Consider the following 19,354-nt stretch of genomic DNA (forward strand, 5'->3'; position numbering starts at 1 on the left):
ACCATCTGATATTGAGCTTGAGAAACATTCTGCAGTTCTTTAGGTAGCTGAGATAACTTCTTCATTAATGTCTCAAGTTGCCGAGTCATAATCTTGTTCTGAGCTAGTAAAGCATCTTGAGATTGAAGTTGAAGAACACCTTTTTGTTGAAATTGGGCTCTTTCACTCTGAACTTCATTCTCATTTGCAGCCATGTTTTCAATCAGTTCATGTGCTTCTTCAAGCGTCTTCCATCTGATACTACCTCCAACTGATGCATCTAACATTAACTTTGTTTGAGATTTCAGCCCTCCAAGAAACAGATTTAGCAGTGTAGGCTCATCGAATCCATGAGTAGGGGTTTTTCTCAGTAGGCCTTTGAATCTTTCCCATGCTTGACCTAGAGTTTCATCAGCATCTTGTTGAAAAGATGAGATCTCTTGCTTTCCCTTATTGACTTTGGACTGAGGGAAGAACTTATTCAGAAATTTAGCAACTACATCATCCCAGACTGTCAGACTATTCTCTGGAAAGGAATTCAGCCACATTTTTGCATTACCAGCCAATGAGAACGGAAATAAGCTGAGTCGAATTGCTTCATCTGGAACCTGGTGAATCCTCACTGTATTATAGATCTCCATGAAATTAGCCAAGTGAGTGTATGGATTCTCATGGGATAATCCATGAAACTGATTGTTCTGCACCAGATGAATAAGAGCTGGCTTCATCTCCATGTTAGCAGCATTCACCACTTGTCTTGCAATACTATTGAAGTGCAGAGGTCCTGAGAAAGTATTATAATCTACAAGAGTACGTCTTCCTTGCCCAGAACCTTCTCCAGTACGATTATCTTCCATTTCTTCTTTTTCTTGACCAGATGAAGAGTCCATAATTTCTTCAGAGATAACAGATGATTGTTTGGATTCTCTACTTTGTCTCCTCCTTCTACTGTTGTTCCTTCGAGCAGTTCTTTCAATTTCCGGATCAAAAAGTAGATTTTCAACCTGTTCTCTGCTTCTCATACACAACACAAACTAAAAAGACAATTTCTACAAATGATAACAATTATGCACAAGAATTCAAATACAATCACAATAAACACTTAAACAAAAGATAACTAAAATCAACTAAACCAGATAAACAACATACACTCAACGAAAACCACAACAAATCCCCGGCAACGGCGCCAAAAACTTGTTGAGACCTCGGCAAGCGTACCGGATCGTTCAAGTAATAAACCGGTAAGTCCGGATATCGTTTTCCCAAGAGATTTGTTTCGATTCACTGATTGTTAAAGTTTACCAATTTAGCGATTATTAAACGTAATTTTGTAACAAACTTAATATTAGCATACAGATGTAAATAAAGTGGTAAAAACAGTCGAATTTAGGTTCACTAGGTTGAAATTCAAGTTCATCACTCAGGTAATTTTTCTACTAACAGAATTTCTCAAAATTAAGCATTGACATCCTAGGCGCATGCAGCCTCTGATCCCTCAAATGACAGTTTCTGAATCATTCAAACTAAATTACTAATCCCTTAGCTAATTCAATTCTCATATTTGCCTTAAACACAATGTCACAGATGACTAAAAATTCCATCCTATGTGTAGGACTTGAAATCCTTTAGCTGTTCTATCCTAGGTCCGCGGTCTCATACATTTCCCAATGATTTAACCGTTCAAATAGCTCAGATTCCCATCGTAGGCATGAATAATAAAGATAGAACACAAAATTCATACAAGATCATGCATTAATAGAGAAATTACAAAGAGTTTCAGAACTTTACTCTCAACCCCAGTTAAATGGAGTTCTAGCTACACATATACATCACAGAAGCGATAAATGATGGATTGGATGGTGGAAAGTGGTGGTTTTCCACCATGGAAGCTCCTAGACATGAGCTGGACGTGAGCTGTAGAGTTCCCCCTGGTCTCCTCCCTTCGAAAACTCCCTTCTCTCCTCCCTGGACGCGTTTTTAAAGAGAAGGACCTTAAGTGAATTCTCGCTGGGCGAGAAACCTCCACTCGCTGGGCGAGTGGCCTCTTCTCGTTGGGCGAGCAGCGCCAGCTCGCTGGGCGAGCAACTCCAGCTCGCTGGGCGACTGGCTCGCTGGGCGACTGGCTCGCTGGGCGAGGGGCTGGCTCGCTGGCTGGGCTATTTGATCCTTCTGGCTTGGCAAGTGACGCGCTCCAAGTCTTTGATAGTATCCAATCCTTATTCTACTTCGATATAAACATACAAAAGCATCAAAACACATTTAAACATTCAAAACTATACTTACATCAACATTTATATACTTTTCATGAGAATAAACACTTAAATTACCCAAAAGCACAACATTTTAAGTAACAAAAACAAGTAAAGTTTACACCTATCACCTTCCAACCTCGCCCGCCTCGCCAATCTCCAAGTCCTTGCCCTCTACAACAACAGCATGACCAGTCTCCTCCCCCTCGCCATCGTTGCCATGCCCCTCCTCCGTCATCTCCACCTCGGCGGCAACTTTTTCTTCGGCCAGATCCCTCCCGAGTATGGCCACAATCTGATTCTTGTCGACGTTGAAAGCAGTTTTGGGAGTGAAGAGTCTGAGGTATTCCCAGATGAATTGTTGGGAATGCTCGGCTCAACATCGAATGGTGAGATGAAGAAGGAGAGGCCATCAGCGTGGATTTGTGACCTAGCGGAATCAACGACGAAGGTGAGCAGAGTTTCAAAGTCTGCAAGTTTCCCTGTGGTTCCGAAGTCTGTAAGGTGAACAGAGACGGGTGAGTGGAATGTAAACAGCACAACCATGGGATGGGATGGGATGAGTGAAGCACGTGCTTGGTGGAGGTGCAATTAATAAAAGAGGAAATAGCCTTGTTATTTTTTAGGGTTAGGAAAAATGAAGGAAAAGTTGGAGGTGGTGGACCATGGGATGGGATGGGATGAGACAATGTCAGTGATTTAGTAATTTGGTGAGCAATTGCGTGCACACGGATTAATGCATTTAATGTACTCCACTGGCCCTCCCTCTTTGCTTCCTTTTTCGTACTCCTCTCATCCATGCTTATTGTTTTCTCTCTCTCCATCTTAGGCCTCAGTTATGTACTGGGACCGAGGCATAACCCTCTTTTGACACCGGTTTTATATACAACCGCAGCACTAGATTGCGTGTCAGGCCAAAATTTTTTGCAGAGGTGCAGGTGATTTTTTCAGAGAGTATTAGGCACCGGTTATTATTTGAACCGAGGTAAGATGTTTCGGATATTCTTAAAACGGTGCATATAAGTTTGTGAAAACTACAAAATTGCCACCGCTTTCGAATAGGCTTCGGTTTTTCTTTGACCGAAGCCTATTAGACAAGTTCAAAAGCATATTTTTTACTAGTGAGATAATTAGACTGAGATAATAATTAGCTTTGAAATATTACAAATCACAATCAACTTTGAAACATTTAAATGAAAATAATAGTCAAGTTTTCTTACTTTTGCAGCAGTTCAATAATGCATCCCCATTAACAGATGCCACAATTAGGAAGTTATGGCAAGAATGGGCAACATACCTTTTGGAGAGATGAAGTTAGGCTACAATAGTTTACTTTTAATTCTTTTTTGTTTTGATATTGATAGCTTTAGTTTTAGTTTTATTTGTCATAGTTTTAGCTGTAGTTTGAATTCTGAATAAATGAATTCTAGCTAGATATATCAAATGCAAAAACTGGTTTTCTAATTTTTAGGTGTGATAAAATTGAAAAAATGAAACTTTTATAAAAAAAATACACTAAAATGACGTTGGAATTTGCATTTCTCGATGTTAATTGACGTCGGACTTTGTCATTTTCGACGTCAATTAATATCGAAAAATGCACATTACGATGTCAAATCCCTTACCGTGCCATTCTAGGGGGGAAATTTCGCTGAGCGAGAAGGTGTGGTTGAACGATATTGACGTCAGTGATCCCATTTTCAAAAGTCAAATATCCCCTTCTCATTTCACAAAAACCAATATCTTGATCTTCGTTAAGCGTGAAAGGGATTGTGCTGGACACCGTAAGACTTCAGTTTACATAGTTTTTCGACATACATGGGTGACATAGTCCGAAATCAAATTAACATCTTTCAATCGACCTGATTTTAGATGTTAAAGGCCTAAAAACACCCACCTCGAAACCCTTTTTTACACTTAGTGAGTGTTGGTAATTCCATTTTGGTTGGTTATGAATTACCGAGTTTATGTGCCTACCCATTTTTAACACATGCTCCACTGGTTACTTTTTACAATAACATAAAATAAGTGATTTGCATTTTCTTTCTCACTCCCGCACAAGACATAATGCATTGTTTACTTCAATTCTCCTTTTTAATAAGATGTCATTTATTGTTACCCGTGATATTTTGATTTCATTCATATAACTACTTTGATTTGTTTTATTTCATTCATATAACTAGTTTAATTGATTATATATTTAAATAAGCTAATTGTCCAAATTTACACCTAAATTTTTCAATAATTATGATAAGAAAAATTCATTGATTCTTAAATGTGAGTAGACCTTTGACCTTCTTTCTTAATTTTCGTTTTTCATCCATTTCATTAATTTTATCCTTCAATCTCTAAATTTTCAAAGATAATTTGTAAATATATATATATATATATATATATATATATATAAAAGAATTAAATCCAATGTATTATTTGAAAATCAATTTAAACTGTGCAGAATATATCAATTTAAAAAAAATTGTCTTTAATTTAAGAATGACATAAAATATGATGTAATCCTAAAAGTTAATTTTAAAAATTAACTGTTTCAATATTTAGAACTTGAGTTTAGACATCCACAAAATTTTAACGCTATTTTATGAACTCTAGATAATTAAGTACCCGAATCATATTCTTTTTTTTTATATAAGATCCTATTTTGAGCTTTAAAATGATGATATAGAAGATACAAAACAATTTCAGATCAACATGAAAGGACTAAATCAAAATCTAGACAAGTCAAATCCCACGAATATTAGAATTATGTTATAAGTAAATATTGTTCAAACAAGCAAGATCGAAAACATTGAAATATGTTGACACATGCAAACCAAAAACACTTAAATATAGAAAAATGTCTTTGTTTACTAGTAACTTAGATAATTAACTATGATCATGTAGCTACTCTTCACCAACTTGAGTTGTACATCAGTCTTTTCATGAACGGTAGCACTCTTACATGTCTGGTAACAAACCTTTCAGCCTCAGAAGGTTGAGCCAAATGTACAAGAGATGCTATTTCATCCTCTCCCCATATATCTTCAAGGGGTCCATCTGGTTGTCTGCTTGCTTCTAGTAGTGTCTCTATCATTCATGCACCTCAAGCACGTTCCTGTTTCACAATATATAAGCTTTTCCATACTCGATCACGAGTGTAAAATAAAACACTTTTATACCGGTTAAAATAGGCTTTTTATATCTGTTTTTACTTTTTTACACCTGTTACAAGTCAGGTATTAAAGTATGCTATTTGTACCTAACATTCTGGAACAAGTATAAAAGAATCTCACTTTTATACCTGCTGGTCATAGAATAGGTATAAAAGAATCTCACTTTTATACCTAGTGATGTTATAACCGGTATAAAAAATGCAAAACTTTTTATACCTGTTTTGGCTTTAACCAGTGTAAAAAATGACTTTTTTTTAAAATGTTTGATTTGTTTGTACTATTATCCAGACGTGCCTAAAATTCAATTCCATAATATAGTTTAAATAATCAATAACAAACAAAATAATTAATATCGTTTCTATTAACACATCAAAATATAATATTTACCCAACAAAATTTCTAAGTATATATTTACATAACATAGTTACTTAACATCGTTACATATAAAATAGTTTCTAAATACAAAATGTAATATTGAAACATCTAATCATTTACAAATAATTAAAAAAAATGCGGCCCACTACTTTCGAATATCCTTTATAACATGTTGCTTCATTGGAGATGTGTCATCAAATATCTACACATTGAATAGTTTGAGTCAAGTAAAACATTAAATAAGTACTTAGGCTACCAAAGACATCATGATCCACTGATACAACAGCTACCAAAGAAGCATTTAGGCTATCACTTAAAAATGAAAAAATAAGCATCAACAAACTAGTAAGGAGTAAATTAATAGAGAGCATCACACACCAAATTTGTGTGTTGATTTATTTCCTTACCGTATACAAAGCATTTTGCCACAAACTTGCATTTGGCATATACATTTTCAATCTTCTCAAGAGCAATATACTCGCCTTGAGCCAACTTAAATATATTTTTCTTCCTGTAACAAAATTTAAGCTTTCATTCATATGCTTGACAATTTCAGTCAATGTTGTAAAAACTGGGTCGGGTAAGTAGACAGGAAACTAGGGGTGTCAAGACTCAAAGCCCATCCTACAGAAGTTAAATATATAAATTATAAAAGTTAAATAGAGACAGTATGCAGTTATAAGTCTCATAGCAACAGAACTCATTGAACACAATACAATGGCACATAAAAGTTCACTCTGTAAAGTGTCATTCAAGTCTACTCATTGAACAGAGCATACTTGTGGCCTGATGAATTAAAGGTTAAACAAAGATTCAATCTAATGCCAGGTGGTAAGTTAAGAAGCCGTGTGTGTCATCTTAATTATGGATTATAACTAGTAATTAGAATGATGCTATCTCACCTGTCAATAATTTTTAGTCTACCACCACGTAACCACGTTGCAATATCTTCGGTATGAAGCCATCCATCTTCATCAATGACTTCTCTCCTGCACAATTGGATTGAAAATCAAGTAGTTTCAAATATGACAAGGTAAATTTCATTCACAAGCACATAACATGAAAGGTAGTTACGTCTGAGTTTCATCTTTGTGATAACCTAGAAACACAAGGGGACCCCTGACACAAATTTCACCACGGGGATTGGGCTGATCATCAGATGTATAGTTCATTTGTGGAACATCCACAAGTTTTATCTCTGAAACAAAGAACAAAACTTGTGTTTTATTTCGGTAGAAACCTAACAATTGAGGACAAACAAATTCGAAAGGAAACGTGTGATTGTTGTTTGTTAGAAGCATTAAAAGGAAAATGGAAAGAAAAGGAAACTCAAAAAAGTGTATAGGTTGATGCTTCGTTACCTTTTCAACTGAAAACATAGGTTGTTGTAGTGGGCTAATTTGAGCCTCTATAGTACTATGTCACCACAATCATAGGTTGTTAGCTACCATAACACTTTGCAAACACAAGCATTTCAAAGTGGCATTTCCCGAATAAAAGATTAATAGGTTTGGTAAGGAATTCAACTCAATAGATCTGAGTCCTCCAAGTACTATGTCACCACAATCATTTCCATCTTCATTTCTTGCAATTTCTTTGATTGATCCACAATTTCTTATGATTAGAGTCTCAAGTTTTACCAAACTTTTGAGTGTTGCAAACGTGAATAAATACTCCATCCTTTCGCTGTGAATCACATTAAATCTTTAAGATTGATGAATGACACTGCACAAGAAACTGTTCTTTCTACCAGAGGGCACTCGTGAAGCTTTAACAGTTCAAGTTTTTCAGTGTATGGTTGTACCCACGTGTGCTCTAAACCTATACACTCTAACTCCTTTAATTCGAACAAAGATAATCGTTTCAATCCAGCAAGTACTTTGTCGTGAACAAGAAGCTTTTGAGAAGGAAATATCTCCTTCAGACCAAAACATTTTTGCAAATTAAGACATGCTAAACTAGGTAGCTTGTGAAATAAATCAAAAGGCAGAGTATCATTCTCAATCTTATAATCCTCAAAGGTTGATGCACAAATATATATAATGAAAAGAAAATGATGCACAAAAGTGTTAAAATGTTGATGCTTTGTTAGCTTTTCCACCAAGAACAAAGGTTGTTGTAGCGGGCTAATTGGAGCCTCTATAAGTTCTTTATGACTGTCATCAGTATCTGATGTGAATTGCTTTAACTTAGGACAATAGGCCACACATAATGTATCCAATATGGGGCATTCCAGATAATGTTTTCCAGGATAAAAACAACTGAACAGTGACATATTCCAAAGATATAACCAGGTCAAACAAGGAAATTCAAACGTTAATGTCATTCCATGTTCCCTTTCATCTTCCTCTGCAACTATTTCTTCCAATTTTTCACACCTCTCCATTTCAAGTCTCTCAAGCTTTTCAAGACTTTTGGCAAGGGATGAAGACAAAAGTGTTACCAAGCTTCTACAACCATTGACAATCACTTCTTTCAAATGGGGAAAGCTGACAATTCCTCCGAGATTTTCCGTCCATACACATTTCAAATTTGACAAGTTGTTTAAAGTAAGTTTTTTCAAACTAGAGACTATTCCCTTTGTCTTGTCCTCAATCTCATCAATGTCAAATATTACCTTGACTACATTAGAACTATGCACATTCAACTTTTCTAAGTTCTTCAGGGAGTACATGAATTGGAATTACGATAGCTCTTTTGCATGCTGCATCAAATTCCAATTCTTTGAAACTTCCAAAGAAATTGTCTGAAATAGCAGGTTTTATGTGCTGAACTCCCGTCATCTCAAGATATTCATCAAGAATCATGTGCTTTGAATGGTTGAAAAATTCCTAAGAAAGCAAGAAATTCAATATCAGGGTATAATTAACAAGTTTCATAGCACTCATATTTAATTAATAAGATCACTCATAGTTATTCAAGTCTTATTTGGTAATAAGCGTACAACCCAATTATTTGTTATTACCATTATCATCATCATCATTATCATTGTTATTGTTATTATTATTATTATTTATGAGTTCCAATTATCTAAGATATTATACAATCTGTCCTATAATGTGTCCAACAACTTTGAATAAGGGACATCCTAAAGGGAATGTAATGGTTACGATAATAAAGAAAGAGGAGATGATTGTTGGATGAAAAAAACAACGATTGAATTCAAATATTAAATTCTCACCTGTTCGTGAAACAATCTCTCGATTGTTGTATTGAGATCGTTGTCAAAGGTTAAATCAGAATCTTTCGATAATACATTAGTCCCCGAAAACAATGGCAGATTTATTGTTCCAAGAGAGAAAGTTATCATATTGGGACATTTAGCTACCATCACAGTTTTCAAACACAAAGCATTGCAAAGTGGCATTCCCAGAATAAAACCTTAGTAGCCTTGGTAAGGAATACAGCTCAATTGATCTAAGTCGTCCAAATACCAATATTTCATCACAATCACCTCCGCCTTCACCTTTTGCAATTTCTTTGATTGATTCACAATACTTTACACTTAAGGACTCAAGTTTCACTAAACTTTTGACTGTTGCAAATGTGAATAAATACTCCATTTGGTCACAGAATTCCACTTGCAACTCTTTAAGATTAATGAAAGACACTGCATAAGAAACTATTTTTTTTTTAATCGAGGGCAGGAGTGAATCTTTAATGATTCAAGCTTTTCAGAAAATGGTTGTACCCACGTGTGCTCTAAATCTATCGACCTTAACTCTTTTAGTTTCAACAAGGACAATTGTTTCAATCCTCCAAGTGCTTTGTCGTGAACTTGAAGCTTTTGATAGGGAAATATCTCCCTCAGGCCAAAGAACTTCTGTACAATGAGACTTGTTAAACTAGGTAGCCTGTGAAAGAAATCAAAAGGCAAACTATATTTCTCATTGTTATCATCCTCAAAGTACAATCGAAAAAGATTTAGCTTGCAAAAGAGGTTTTTTGGCAAATGTGCATCTCACAACAACATAACATTTTTCTCATTGAGTGACAGTTTCATCAGTTTGGGAGAAGCCTGCCAATTGAGGCCAAAAAAGTTCAGAAGACAATACATTGTTTGTGTTAGTTAGAAGATACAGAAGGAAAATATATAATGAAAAGAAAAGGAAGAACAAAAGGGTCAAAATATACATTACCAATATTTCAACCGAAAACAAAGGTTGTAGCACCATAATTGGAGCCTCTACAACTGTTACTTTCTGATTATCATCAAATTCGATGTGAATAGCTTTAGTTGAGGACAAGAGGCCACAAATAAGCTTTGTAACAAAGGACATTTCAGATAATTCCTTCCAGGGTAAAAGCAACTCAATAGTGGCACATTATCAACATATAACAACAACAAACAAGAGAATTTAAAAATTATTGTCATTCCATGTTCATTTCCATCTTCCTTCCCAACTATTTCTTCCAATTTCTCACACTCAGTTATTCCAAGTATCTCGAGCTTCTTAATATTTGTTGCAAGGGATAAAGGGAATAATGTTACCAAACTTCCACAACCATTAACTTCAACTCTATGCAAATTGGGAAAACTGACAATTCCTCCAGAGTTTTCCTTCCATACACATTTTAAATTTTACATCTTGTTTAAATTAAGCTTTTTCAAACGAAAGATCTTGAGCTCACTCTCATTTATGTCAAATATTCCTTGTGTTGGTTCACAATTCTCTACATTAAATTCTTCTAAACTCTTCGAGTAACGTAGTACATGAGAGGGAATCAAAATATTTCTTGTATATGCTCACCAAATTCCAATTTCTTTAAACAACAAAAAAAATTGTCTGGAAAAACAGATTTTCCGAGTCGAACATCTTTCCTCTCAGGATAATCAACAATTCTTGCATGCGTTGAATATTCAAAAGAAACCTTGAAAAGTCAAGAAACTAAATATCACAAACACAGGACAATTAATGATTGGATGAAGATATAAAAAGCTTTTATAGTAATCCTTATGGTATATGTATCCCCTTTAGTACATTAATTGGTTATAAAATAAATTTGGAATATGAAGAAAAGTGAAAAATACTTCTAATAATTGAAAGAGTATGATATAGGTCATCCTTTGTACATATTTGATTACGAAATTATGCTAAACACTTGGATATCAAATCAAACTTGATAATTCAAACAATAAACCTTGGTCTTTGAACATAAATCTACTTAAATCTATACAAAACGACACAATGTGCATGTGCTTCATAATATTTATGTAGTTTCTCACAATAATAGAATTATTAGTTACGAACAATTCCAATTAAATGAAAATTAAATTATTTGTGAAGGTATGATACAATTAAAATTTGTGATGGTCCATAAATATTTTCATGCATACCTGGTCTGAAAAATGTTTTTGTAGAGTGGCATTCAAATCTCCTCCCCAATACCATTTGTCTTTTTCTCCAGCTACAACATGTACCTTATGTAGGTTTGGAACACTTTGAACTTAGGAGAATTTTGTCATTTGAGGACATTCACTCACTATTGATTTTTCCAATAGTGGGAATTTTAACTCACTTATTGATAGCAAGAAACTTAAGAGATTTTGTAGAGACACCAATTCTAATGATTTTAATTGTTTAAATTCAATCTCTTGTACTTTTTCCACTTTATTTTCTGCAACGATTTCCACAGTCATTGGGCAGGAGCATACCTTCAACATTGTGAGTTGAACAAAAGTTTTAGCAGTTGAGGATGTCATTAAACTCCTCATTGATTTACAATTCATCACTTCTAAATATGTTAAGTAACTAAAAGTTACCGAAGATGACACTAAAATTTTCAGTTTCGTACAACGTTGAATGCTTAAGCGTTCCACCATTTGAAGAAGCACCTCATGCTCAAAGCCAATCTCCTCTAGAGACCACATGCTTTCTAGTTTCAGCTCTTTAACTTGCACAACACCACCAATTTTTTCACGTGAAATAAGACTTTTAAGAGCCCAAACCCTTTTTAAGTGACAAAGTTCCACTGTTAACCTTTTTAAATTGGGAAGTCTATGAAGAAACCAAAAGAGAATTTCATTATTCTTCAACCCATACAAAGTAAGTTCTTCTAGTTTGTGCTTTCTGTGAACATTAACAATGTATTTTTGCAACCACTCTGCTTCTTTCAAGCTCATTGACATATACTCCAAGTTGTATATCACCCAAATAAATAAATAAAAAGATTTATCAATATAAAAATATACCAATTAAACCATAATGTATTATTTTGCTTTAAAAGAAAAATAAAAGTCATATAAGGGATATCCTTATGAGGGGTTGCTAATTCATGTTTTCGTAAAAACAAGGCATGTTCTATATTTCCAATAGAAAATCTCTAAAAAGAATATGACTTGTATTTAAACAAACTCTGTGTACCTTTCTTGTAGCTAAAGTAATCGGTTGATCTTGTGAATTTATGATTTCTACAGTGAACCCTTCAAGCATGCTACAATCGGCTATATCTAATTTCTTCAATGATGGCCACTCCAAAGTGTGAGTTCATGAGTAGAAACTTCTCAAATCATATAAGTCTATAAATGATAGAGTGTGTAGATGAGGGAACTTAAAGTTGACATCACTTTCACTTGAATGTTGGTCACAAACAACAATCTCTTTCATTACCCAGTAGTTCCATACCTCAAGGACTTCTAGTTTTTCTAGGTCATTGGCAACAGAAATTGGAAAGAGGTATTTTAAAATTACACTATCAGCAATTTTTATGCGTTGCAAATTATTATATTTAAGTATTTCATCGATGTCATCCTTCCAAATGTTCACCGAATTTGGCAGCCTTTTTAGAAGTATATTATCCAAGTTTGTTTCATTTTTATCAGAGGTTTGTGGAATATTTGCAAAATCAAATATATTTTCCACCAACTTGCAATTTGTAACTAAGCTTTGAAGGCTATGAAATCTTTGAATCATATAACCAGGAATTATCATAAGAAGTTTGTGGCACTCTCTTATTATCAAGGAGTCTAAACTACAAAAGGAATGTAAACCAATATGCGATTTCCAGATCCATGCTGATGATCTCCATTGTCTTCAACATAGGAAAAATGTCAACATACTCTTACAGTAAAAACCATCACTAATACAGTAAAGGGAAACCACAGCGGTTATTTTCGCTTATACGCAGCGGTTCCGCAACCGAGGCGTATACAGGCGAGGCAAAAAGGGGTAGGCTTTTTGCCTCAGTTCTGAACCGAGAAAAATGTCGTATCAGGAAAATCAGTATCGTAGAGTCGCGCAGCGGAATAAAAGTAAGCGGAAAGCGTGTTACGGTCACAACTCAAGTTACGATAGTCCGTTTCAAAAATTGATTTTCTTAGTGAACTTTTATCGAACAGTAGATTTTCTAAAAGTTTAAAGAGTATAGAGTTCAAGAAAATCAACACAGAAAATTTATCCTGGTTCGAATCAAAAGATTCTACGTCCAGTCGTTGATCACTATAAATAGTGATTAACCTTTTTCACTAAAAATAGTGTTTGTACAGATTACAAGATATGAAGTAGAGATTAAGAAACGAGAACACCTTTCGCTCGACAAACGAACGGAAGAACCTTCCTTCGACAAACAAACCGAAAGAACCTGTTCAGCCTGTAAGACCCTTAAAATTACTTGTAATTAAGATACTAGATATTTTTGAAATAAAAAATAATTTTATGTATAAATGCTACAATAAAATTCTACAGTAAAATACGTATCAGTACTACAGTAAAAATACCTCGTGAATCATGCGTTGCTACAGTACTGCTACAGGAAAAATGTAGTACAAGCTACAATACCGCTACAGTGAATCGTAGTACAGCTATAATACTGCTACAGTAATTGTAGTACAGCTACAATACTGCTATAGTACTGCTACAGTAACCCCTAACTTCAACTATAAAAAGGGGTGAGAAATGAAGTTTTAGGAGAGGAGAGTGAAATTGAGCAAAACTTTTGTCAAAAATAAGGAGATATTAGGAATAGAATTTGAGTTGTAGAGAAGGTAGCAAGAGCTTCTGAAGAGGTGCTCTTCATTCAGAAAGGAGCGAGAATCACGTAAGGGAAGCTACTTTTGAATCTTGAGTATACAATACTTTGCTTTTGTCTAATCCTAAATCTTGAATATGGAGTATTTTGTATCTGGATGATCTTGAATATTTAATGACAACATGCTTCTCTGATGAGACCCAAGTTGATAGTTGTAAAACATGATATTGATTTTGTTATGCTAATTGTACGTTATTGTTACTTAGAACATTTAGTTGTTTCTTTTGCAATTTTTGAAGGACGAGAAATTGTCTAACCGGTAGATTCAACTTCTTGTTTCCCCAGACCTTTTATTGTTTCTTATCTCTTTATATTGTATTTTTGGAAGGACGAGAAGTTGTCTAACCGGCTCTGCCAGATTCAACTTCTTGTTTCCCCAAACCTTTTATTTCTTATTTATTTATATTGTATTTTTGGAAGGATGAGAAGTTGTCTAACCGGCTCTGCCAGATTCAACTTCTTGTTTCCCCAGAAATTTTATTGCTTTATCTATTTTTGTATTGCATCTTTCTAGAAGGATGAGAAGTTGTCTAACCGGCTCTGCCAGATTCAACTTCTTGTTTCCCCTGAATTTTTATATTAAGATTATTTTGATGGTAGGGGAGCTAATCCTTTCTTACATATGATATTTATACATGTTATGATCATGAATATGAGTTAGGAACATGTTAAAATTTTGGTAATGGTAGTTATCTATTCACTCGTGTAAATTTAGTTTTCATGATTATAATTTTTCTTATTTTCGAGTTACTATGGTAAAACATTCCTTGTAATTGGTTTTACCATTGGATTTTAATATATGAATCCTAAGACCTATTTCTTCACTTTGACTGTTCGGATCCACTACAAGAAATATGGCTATTACATACGGATTATTATATACGGATTATAATCCGTATATAATATACATATTACATACGGATATTATATACGGATTTTGAAAAAAAAAATTATATACGGATATTATATACGGATTTTTACATACGAAAAATTTGTATATAAAAGTCGTATATAATGTTGGCGCGTGGTGGCGGGAAAGTTATCTAAGGATAGATCCGTATATAATTCCAATTATTCGTATGTAACTATATCCACGTGTTAGCTACCAATGTTACGTACGAACTGGGAAAATAATTTACTTAAAAAAATTCTGATTAGAATGAAGCCAACCTGAAGCGAACCTCGAAGCCTATTCTTCTCAACACCCTCTAGCTTTTCTCTCTCCCTCGAACCCTATCCTTCTCAAAACCCTCGATCTTCTCTCTATCTCTCGAACCCTATTTGATCTCTCTCTCGAACCCTCGCGATTTCACATCTCTCTCTGAAGCACTCTTTGCTCTCATTGTCCCTCTCTCAAGCCCTCTGCGCCTCGCTGTCCCTCTCCCGAGCCCTCTTCACTGTCGTTGTCCCTCTCTCGAACCCTTGCTTCTTCCCCCTTTCTCTCTCGAACTGCTGTCGCATAATAACGCAGCAATGTCGTTGTCCTTCGTTGATGAAGCAATCACCTTCATCGTTCGTTTCGGAGTCGTAGTTCGACACTGAGAGAGTACCTTCATCCACCCTAGGTTCGTGATAATACTCCAGGAGCGGGAAGAGTTCGAAGAGGAGTGAAAAATAGGAAGATTGTTCTGTGAGAAATGCGAATTAGGTCGCGTGTTCGGTGGAAAAGGAAGATTCAACGGCTGAATCGGTGAAATGATGCCAAAATGAGGATGTAATCGGTGGATTCGATGGAGAAGGCTATAGTTTGGATGCAGGGGACTCTATTGTTGTTGCCATGTCCTTTTCCCACATGCTTAACTTGGCCAACTTGGCTGAGGAGGTCCAGATTTCTCGTCGTCGAAGGAACAAGGTGAAGAAAGGAGATTTTGCAGATGAGAACAATGCAACTACAGAATCAAACATTGAAGAAACTCTCAAGAAACTTGTATTTGGCTTGAAGAAGTCTCCTCAAGAAGTTTTTGATGCATGAAAAACCAGACTGTTGATCTGGTTCTTACTACTCATCCTACTCAATCAATTCGTAGATCTTTGCATCAAAAGCACGCAAGGTTTGTTACAAAAGTATAGTGTTTTTCAGCTTCATTATTCAATTTTATACTTTCTTTGTTTAAGTTGGTTCAGGACACCAAAATTGAGCTTTCTGGTTTTGATCTGCATTGTAGGATAAGGAATTCTGTCTAAATTTTATGCCAAAGACATAACTCCTGATGATAAGCAGGAGCTTGATGATGCCTTGCTAAGGGAGGTAAGTATCAAAACACTAGGATTATCTTCGTTGGTTTAGCAAACTGCATTAACCACGCCTTTGTTTGGAGTTTATTCTGCAGAAGAAGAAATGTTCAAGGTGAAAAGAAACAAAGGCTTCGTTGAGTCAATGACATTGTTGACAATTTTCTTTTGTTACTTTTGTCTATGTTGTGCAGATTCAAGCTGGCTTCCGTACAAATGAAATCAAGAGGACCCCCCTAAGACCACAAGATGAGATGAGACCAGAGATGAGATACTTCCATGAAACAATTTGGAATGGTGTTTCCAGATTTCATCAAGCAATCTGGCATGATTTTTTAATATGATTTTAAGCACGATTTATCAGAAAATAACCAAGGTTGGAATTTCATCAAGCAATTCTTCGTCACCTACTAGTTGTAATGGATGTAACTCTCTCATAAATTCTGGTGAAGATGCTTTTCAAAGACCTATCCTTCTTGCATGGGAAGTGTTGGCAGCTCTTCCTTTTGTCCTTGAATCAATTTTAACTGCTTGCGTTCATGGGAGGATGTCATCACGATAATTGACAACAGGTTGGCTAGATGCTACATTTATTTCTCCACCAATCAAGTTTATTGTATCCATCAATTTGGTTTTGGTCCCACCTTTCTTGTTTGTATCCATCAACACGATAATTGTTTGTATTTTACTTTCAGATTTTGACAGTTGGTACAAATCCTCTGCTCAATCACTTTGACATGAATGGCACGATCCTTTCACAAAGACAGTGTGCTCGTTCGTCATCTTTTTCTATCTGCTTACATCCTATAGGGGTATGTTCTGTTTCAAAATCATTGCTAATTGTGTTTAGTACCAGTTGTCTGCTCAAACATGCTGGCGGACTCCTTGTTACTCTCTACTTTATGTGATATATAGTTGCATTACTGCGAAACTCATTTTAGGTTATGGCAATTGGAGGCTATGGTGGCCTTGTTGATGTTATCTCACAATTTGGCAGTCACATGTGCACGTTTCATTGTTAAGCAAAGTTCTCAGATAGTTTGAAAATTCTGATACCTCGGGATCAAGAACCCAAACAATTTCTAAGTAAGCTGTGACAAGCTTTGGGATTAAGATAGTTTTTGGCCTAACTTATTTCTAATTTTCTTCTCCTTATAAGAAGAAACACTATATATAAAAGTTAAAAAAAAAAGTAGTATATTTTTAGAAGAAATTATGAAGTATTAAATAAGCTAATTGGTGGAGCTTCTCTGAAGTGTTTATGGAGCTTCTTAAGTTGGATATCATAATCCTGTCCACCGATGTTTTATGCTTTCCTTTATTTGTTGCATGTTTATATTTTTTGTAAACCTATAATTTACATTAACAATAATCACTTAAATGACTTTTTATAATTTTAAAAATTAGCAGTTCTTAAATATGTGCTTTTGAAACAATTTTATGTAAACCAAAGTAATTTTTGCTGAGAATTTTTAATTTTTATTTTAGTTTTTATATCCATTAATGTGCAATCTACAGACATAGGAAATATAACTATGGCTTATTGCAAATGTACCCCATTAATTTCCTTTTAATATGAACTTTATGTTTAAAGTTATTTTTGTTGAAATGCATTCTTACCACAAATTTTAATATTACAATATCCACAATGTTGACACTAGTGTTCTAATTTCAATATGAAATCCTTTGCAACACCTTTTTAAGGAGTTATGGAAATGATATGATTAACATCGACCATTGTTGTTACCATCATTTAAGAGTATTAATCCATCTAAATAGGTAGCATTTCATTGGTTAAATTATATGTTCATCTTGCTTCCTTCCTAATTAACCATGAAATGTTTAATATGATTTATTATCTTGGAAAGGCCGTTTATGCAGGAATATCTTCATTCTTATTTAGGTTTTTTTAACCTTTCATGGGATGGATAAACATTTCTTAAAAGGGTTCTTAAATGTTGTCAAAGCTAGTAAGATGAAAATTTGGTGTTTAAGAGGCAGAATGAGCTTAAAGAAATTTACAGAGGAGTTCACATGGATGTCGATAGTGAATCTGCAAGACAGATTTTGACTAGTCTCATTGTGATACAAAACCTGTCATATTATCTCCTTTATATAGTTTTTAAAACTCTTTTTCTATTTTTTAAAACTATTTTTCACTTAAATACTTTCGAAAATTATTTTTGTGTTTGTCCATAGTGTTTGGTATTGGCTCTAAATTTTCCTTGATTACTTTTGATTGCTTTGCAGGTAATGTTGATCTGTCTCATTTGCTTTAAAACATGGATGGTCAGATAAGACAAGCCAAGGAGCGAGCTCTGAGCAATATCTTAGATATGACAGGGAATCTTGTTTTGTAAATAAATAGTTGTTGGAATTAGTTTTTATAATTTTATTTTGGTTTTAACGGTGTAGCCCATAATGGCTTGACATACTGTAAAGTTGAAATTTAATGTTAGAATATAATAGGTTATGATTTCGAGTTAGTTGAAAAATTTAGTTACACGTTATAAATCTAAAATTTGGATGAGTTATATATTTGACAGTGGATTCTTTTTAGTTCCACTTTGGTTTCAAGTATAAAGATACTAATGCTATAAAAAGATATTTTATATTAAATTAGTTATTCAAACATTTTTTTAATGTGTAAATTTTATGATAATATATAAATAATTTTTAATTTTTTTGGAAATAAATAATTACATACGGATTCTTTTCGTATGTAAGTTATATACAGATATTATATACGGATTTTTCGTATGTAAGTTATATACAGATTTTATATACAGATATTTCCGTATGTAATTTATATACGAATTTTTTCGTATATAATTTAGCTACGCTTATTTTATATACGGATTTTTATTCGTATATAATCCGTATATAATACAATTTTATATATGGATTTTGGATGTTATATACGGATTTTGACCGTATGTAATTGTGATTTTTTTTTGTAGTGATCATTAATTAAGAGTCTGTACTTGGAGAAATAAGTTCTGCATGTTTGAGTAAATTAATTACCCCTGTAATTTTGTTACTGAGTCCTCTCGGTAAAATATAGATTCTATTCTATTTGACCCTTAGATCAACTTGAAAATTTGATATATGATTCCTAAGATATATTACTATAATTTGATCGTTCGGATTTGTAATTATAAAAGTCTATGTGTTGAGAAATAAATTTTGAAATTTTGAAAAGTATGATGAACACTATATTTTTGTTCTTAAGTTATCATGGTAAAAACTTCAGATATATTTCATTTACCGTTACATTGAGCCCAAACTTTAATATGTAGTTCCTAAGACATGTTGATGTATTTT

General features: G+C 34.2%; 1 protein-coding gene and 1 non-coding gene across 2 annotated transcripts; one reads left to right on the forward strand and one right to left on the reverse strand.

Moving 5' to 3' along the window:
* Nucleotides 1-324: 324 nt before the first annotated feature.
* Nucleotides 325-431, forward strand: LOC128195685 (small nucleolar RNA R71). The gene has a single exon (XR_008247482.1). It is a non-coding gene; the product is annotated as a small nucleolar RNA R71 (small nucleolar RNA).
* Nucleotides 432-5,942: 5,511 nt separating this feature from the next.
* Nucleotides 5,943-7,270, reverse strand: LOC128195621 (long chain acyl-CoA synthetase 6, peroxisomal-like). The gene is made up of 4 exons (XM_052873830.1): nucleotides 7,132-7,270; nucleotides 6,845-6,968; nucleotides 6,673-6,759; nucleotides 5,943-6,281 (listed from the first exon to the last, which is right to left on the reverse strand). Exons 2-4 carry the CDS (start codon nucleotides 6,940-6,942, stop codon nucleotides 6,128-6,130), a joined length of 339 nt encoding a protein of 112 aa, XP_052729790.1. The 5' UTR covers nucleotides 6,943-6,968; nucleotides 7,132-7,270; the 3' UTR covers nucleotides 5,943-6,127.
* Between the last annotated feature and the right edge of the window lie 12,084 nt (nucleotides 7,271-19,354).

The sequence above is a fragment of the Vigna angularis genome, chromosome 2 (genome assembly GCF_016808095.1).
Source record: "Vigna angularis cultivar LongXiaoDou No.4 chromosome 2, ASM1680809v1, whole genome shotgun sequence".
Lineage (NCBI taxonomy): Eukaryota > Viridiplantae > Streptophyta > Magnoliopsida > Fabales > Fabaceae > Vigna > Vigna angularis.

Bases quoted from the DNA above. Each gene is read 5' to 3' on its own strand.
- LOC128195621 (XM_052873830.1), bottom strand. From the start codon at position 6,942: ATGAACTATACATCTGATGATCAGCCCAATCCCCGTGGTGAAATTTGT. The intron at 6,760-6,844 runs GTAACTACCTTT...CCAATTGTGCAG, and splicing joins CACAAAGATGAAACTCAGAC to GAGAGAAGTCATTGATGAAG. The intron at 6,282-6,672 runs GTGAGATAGCAT...ATTTTGTTACAG, and splicing joins AGACTAAAAATTATTGACAG to GAAGAAAAATATATTTAAGT.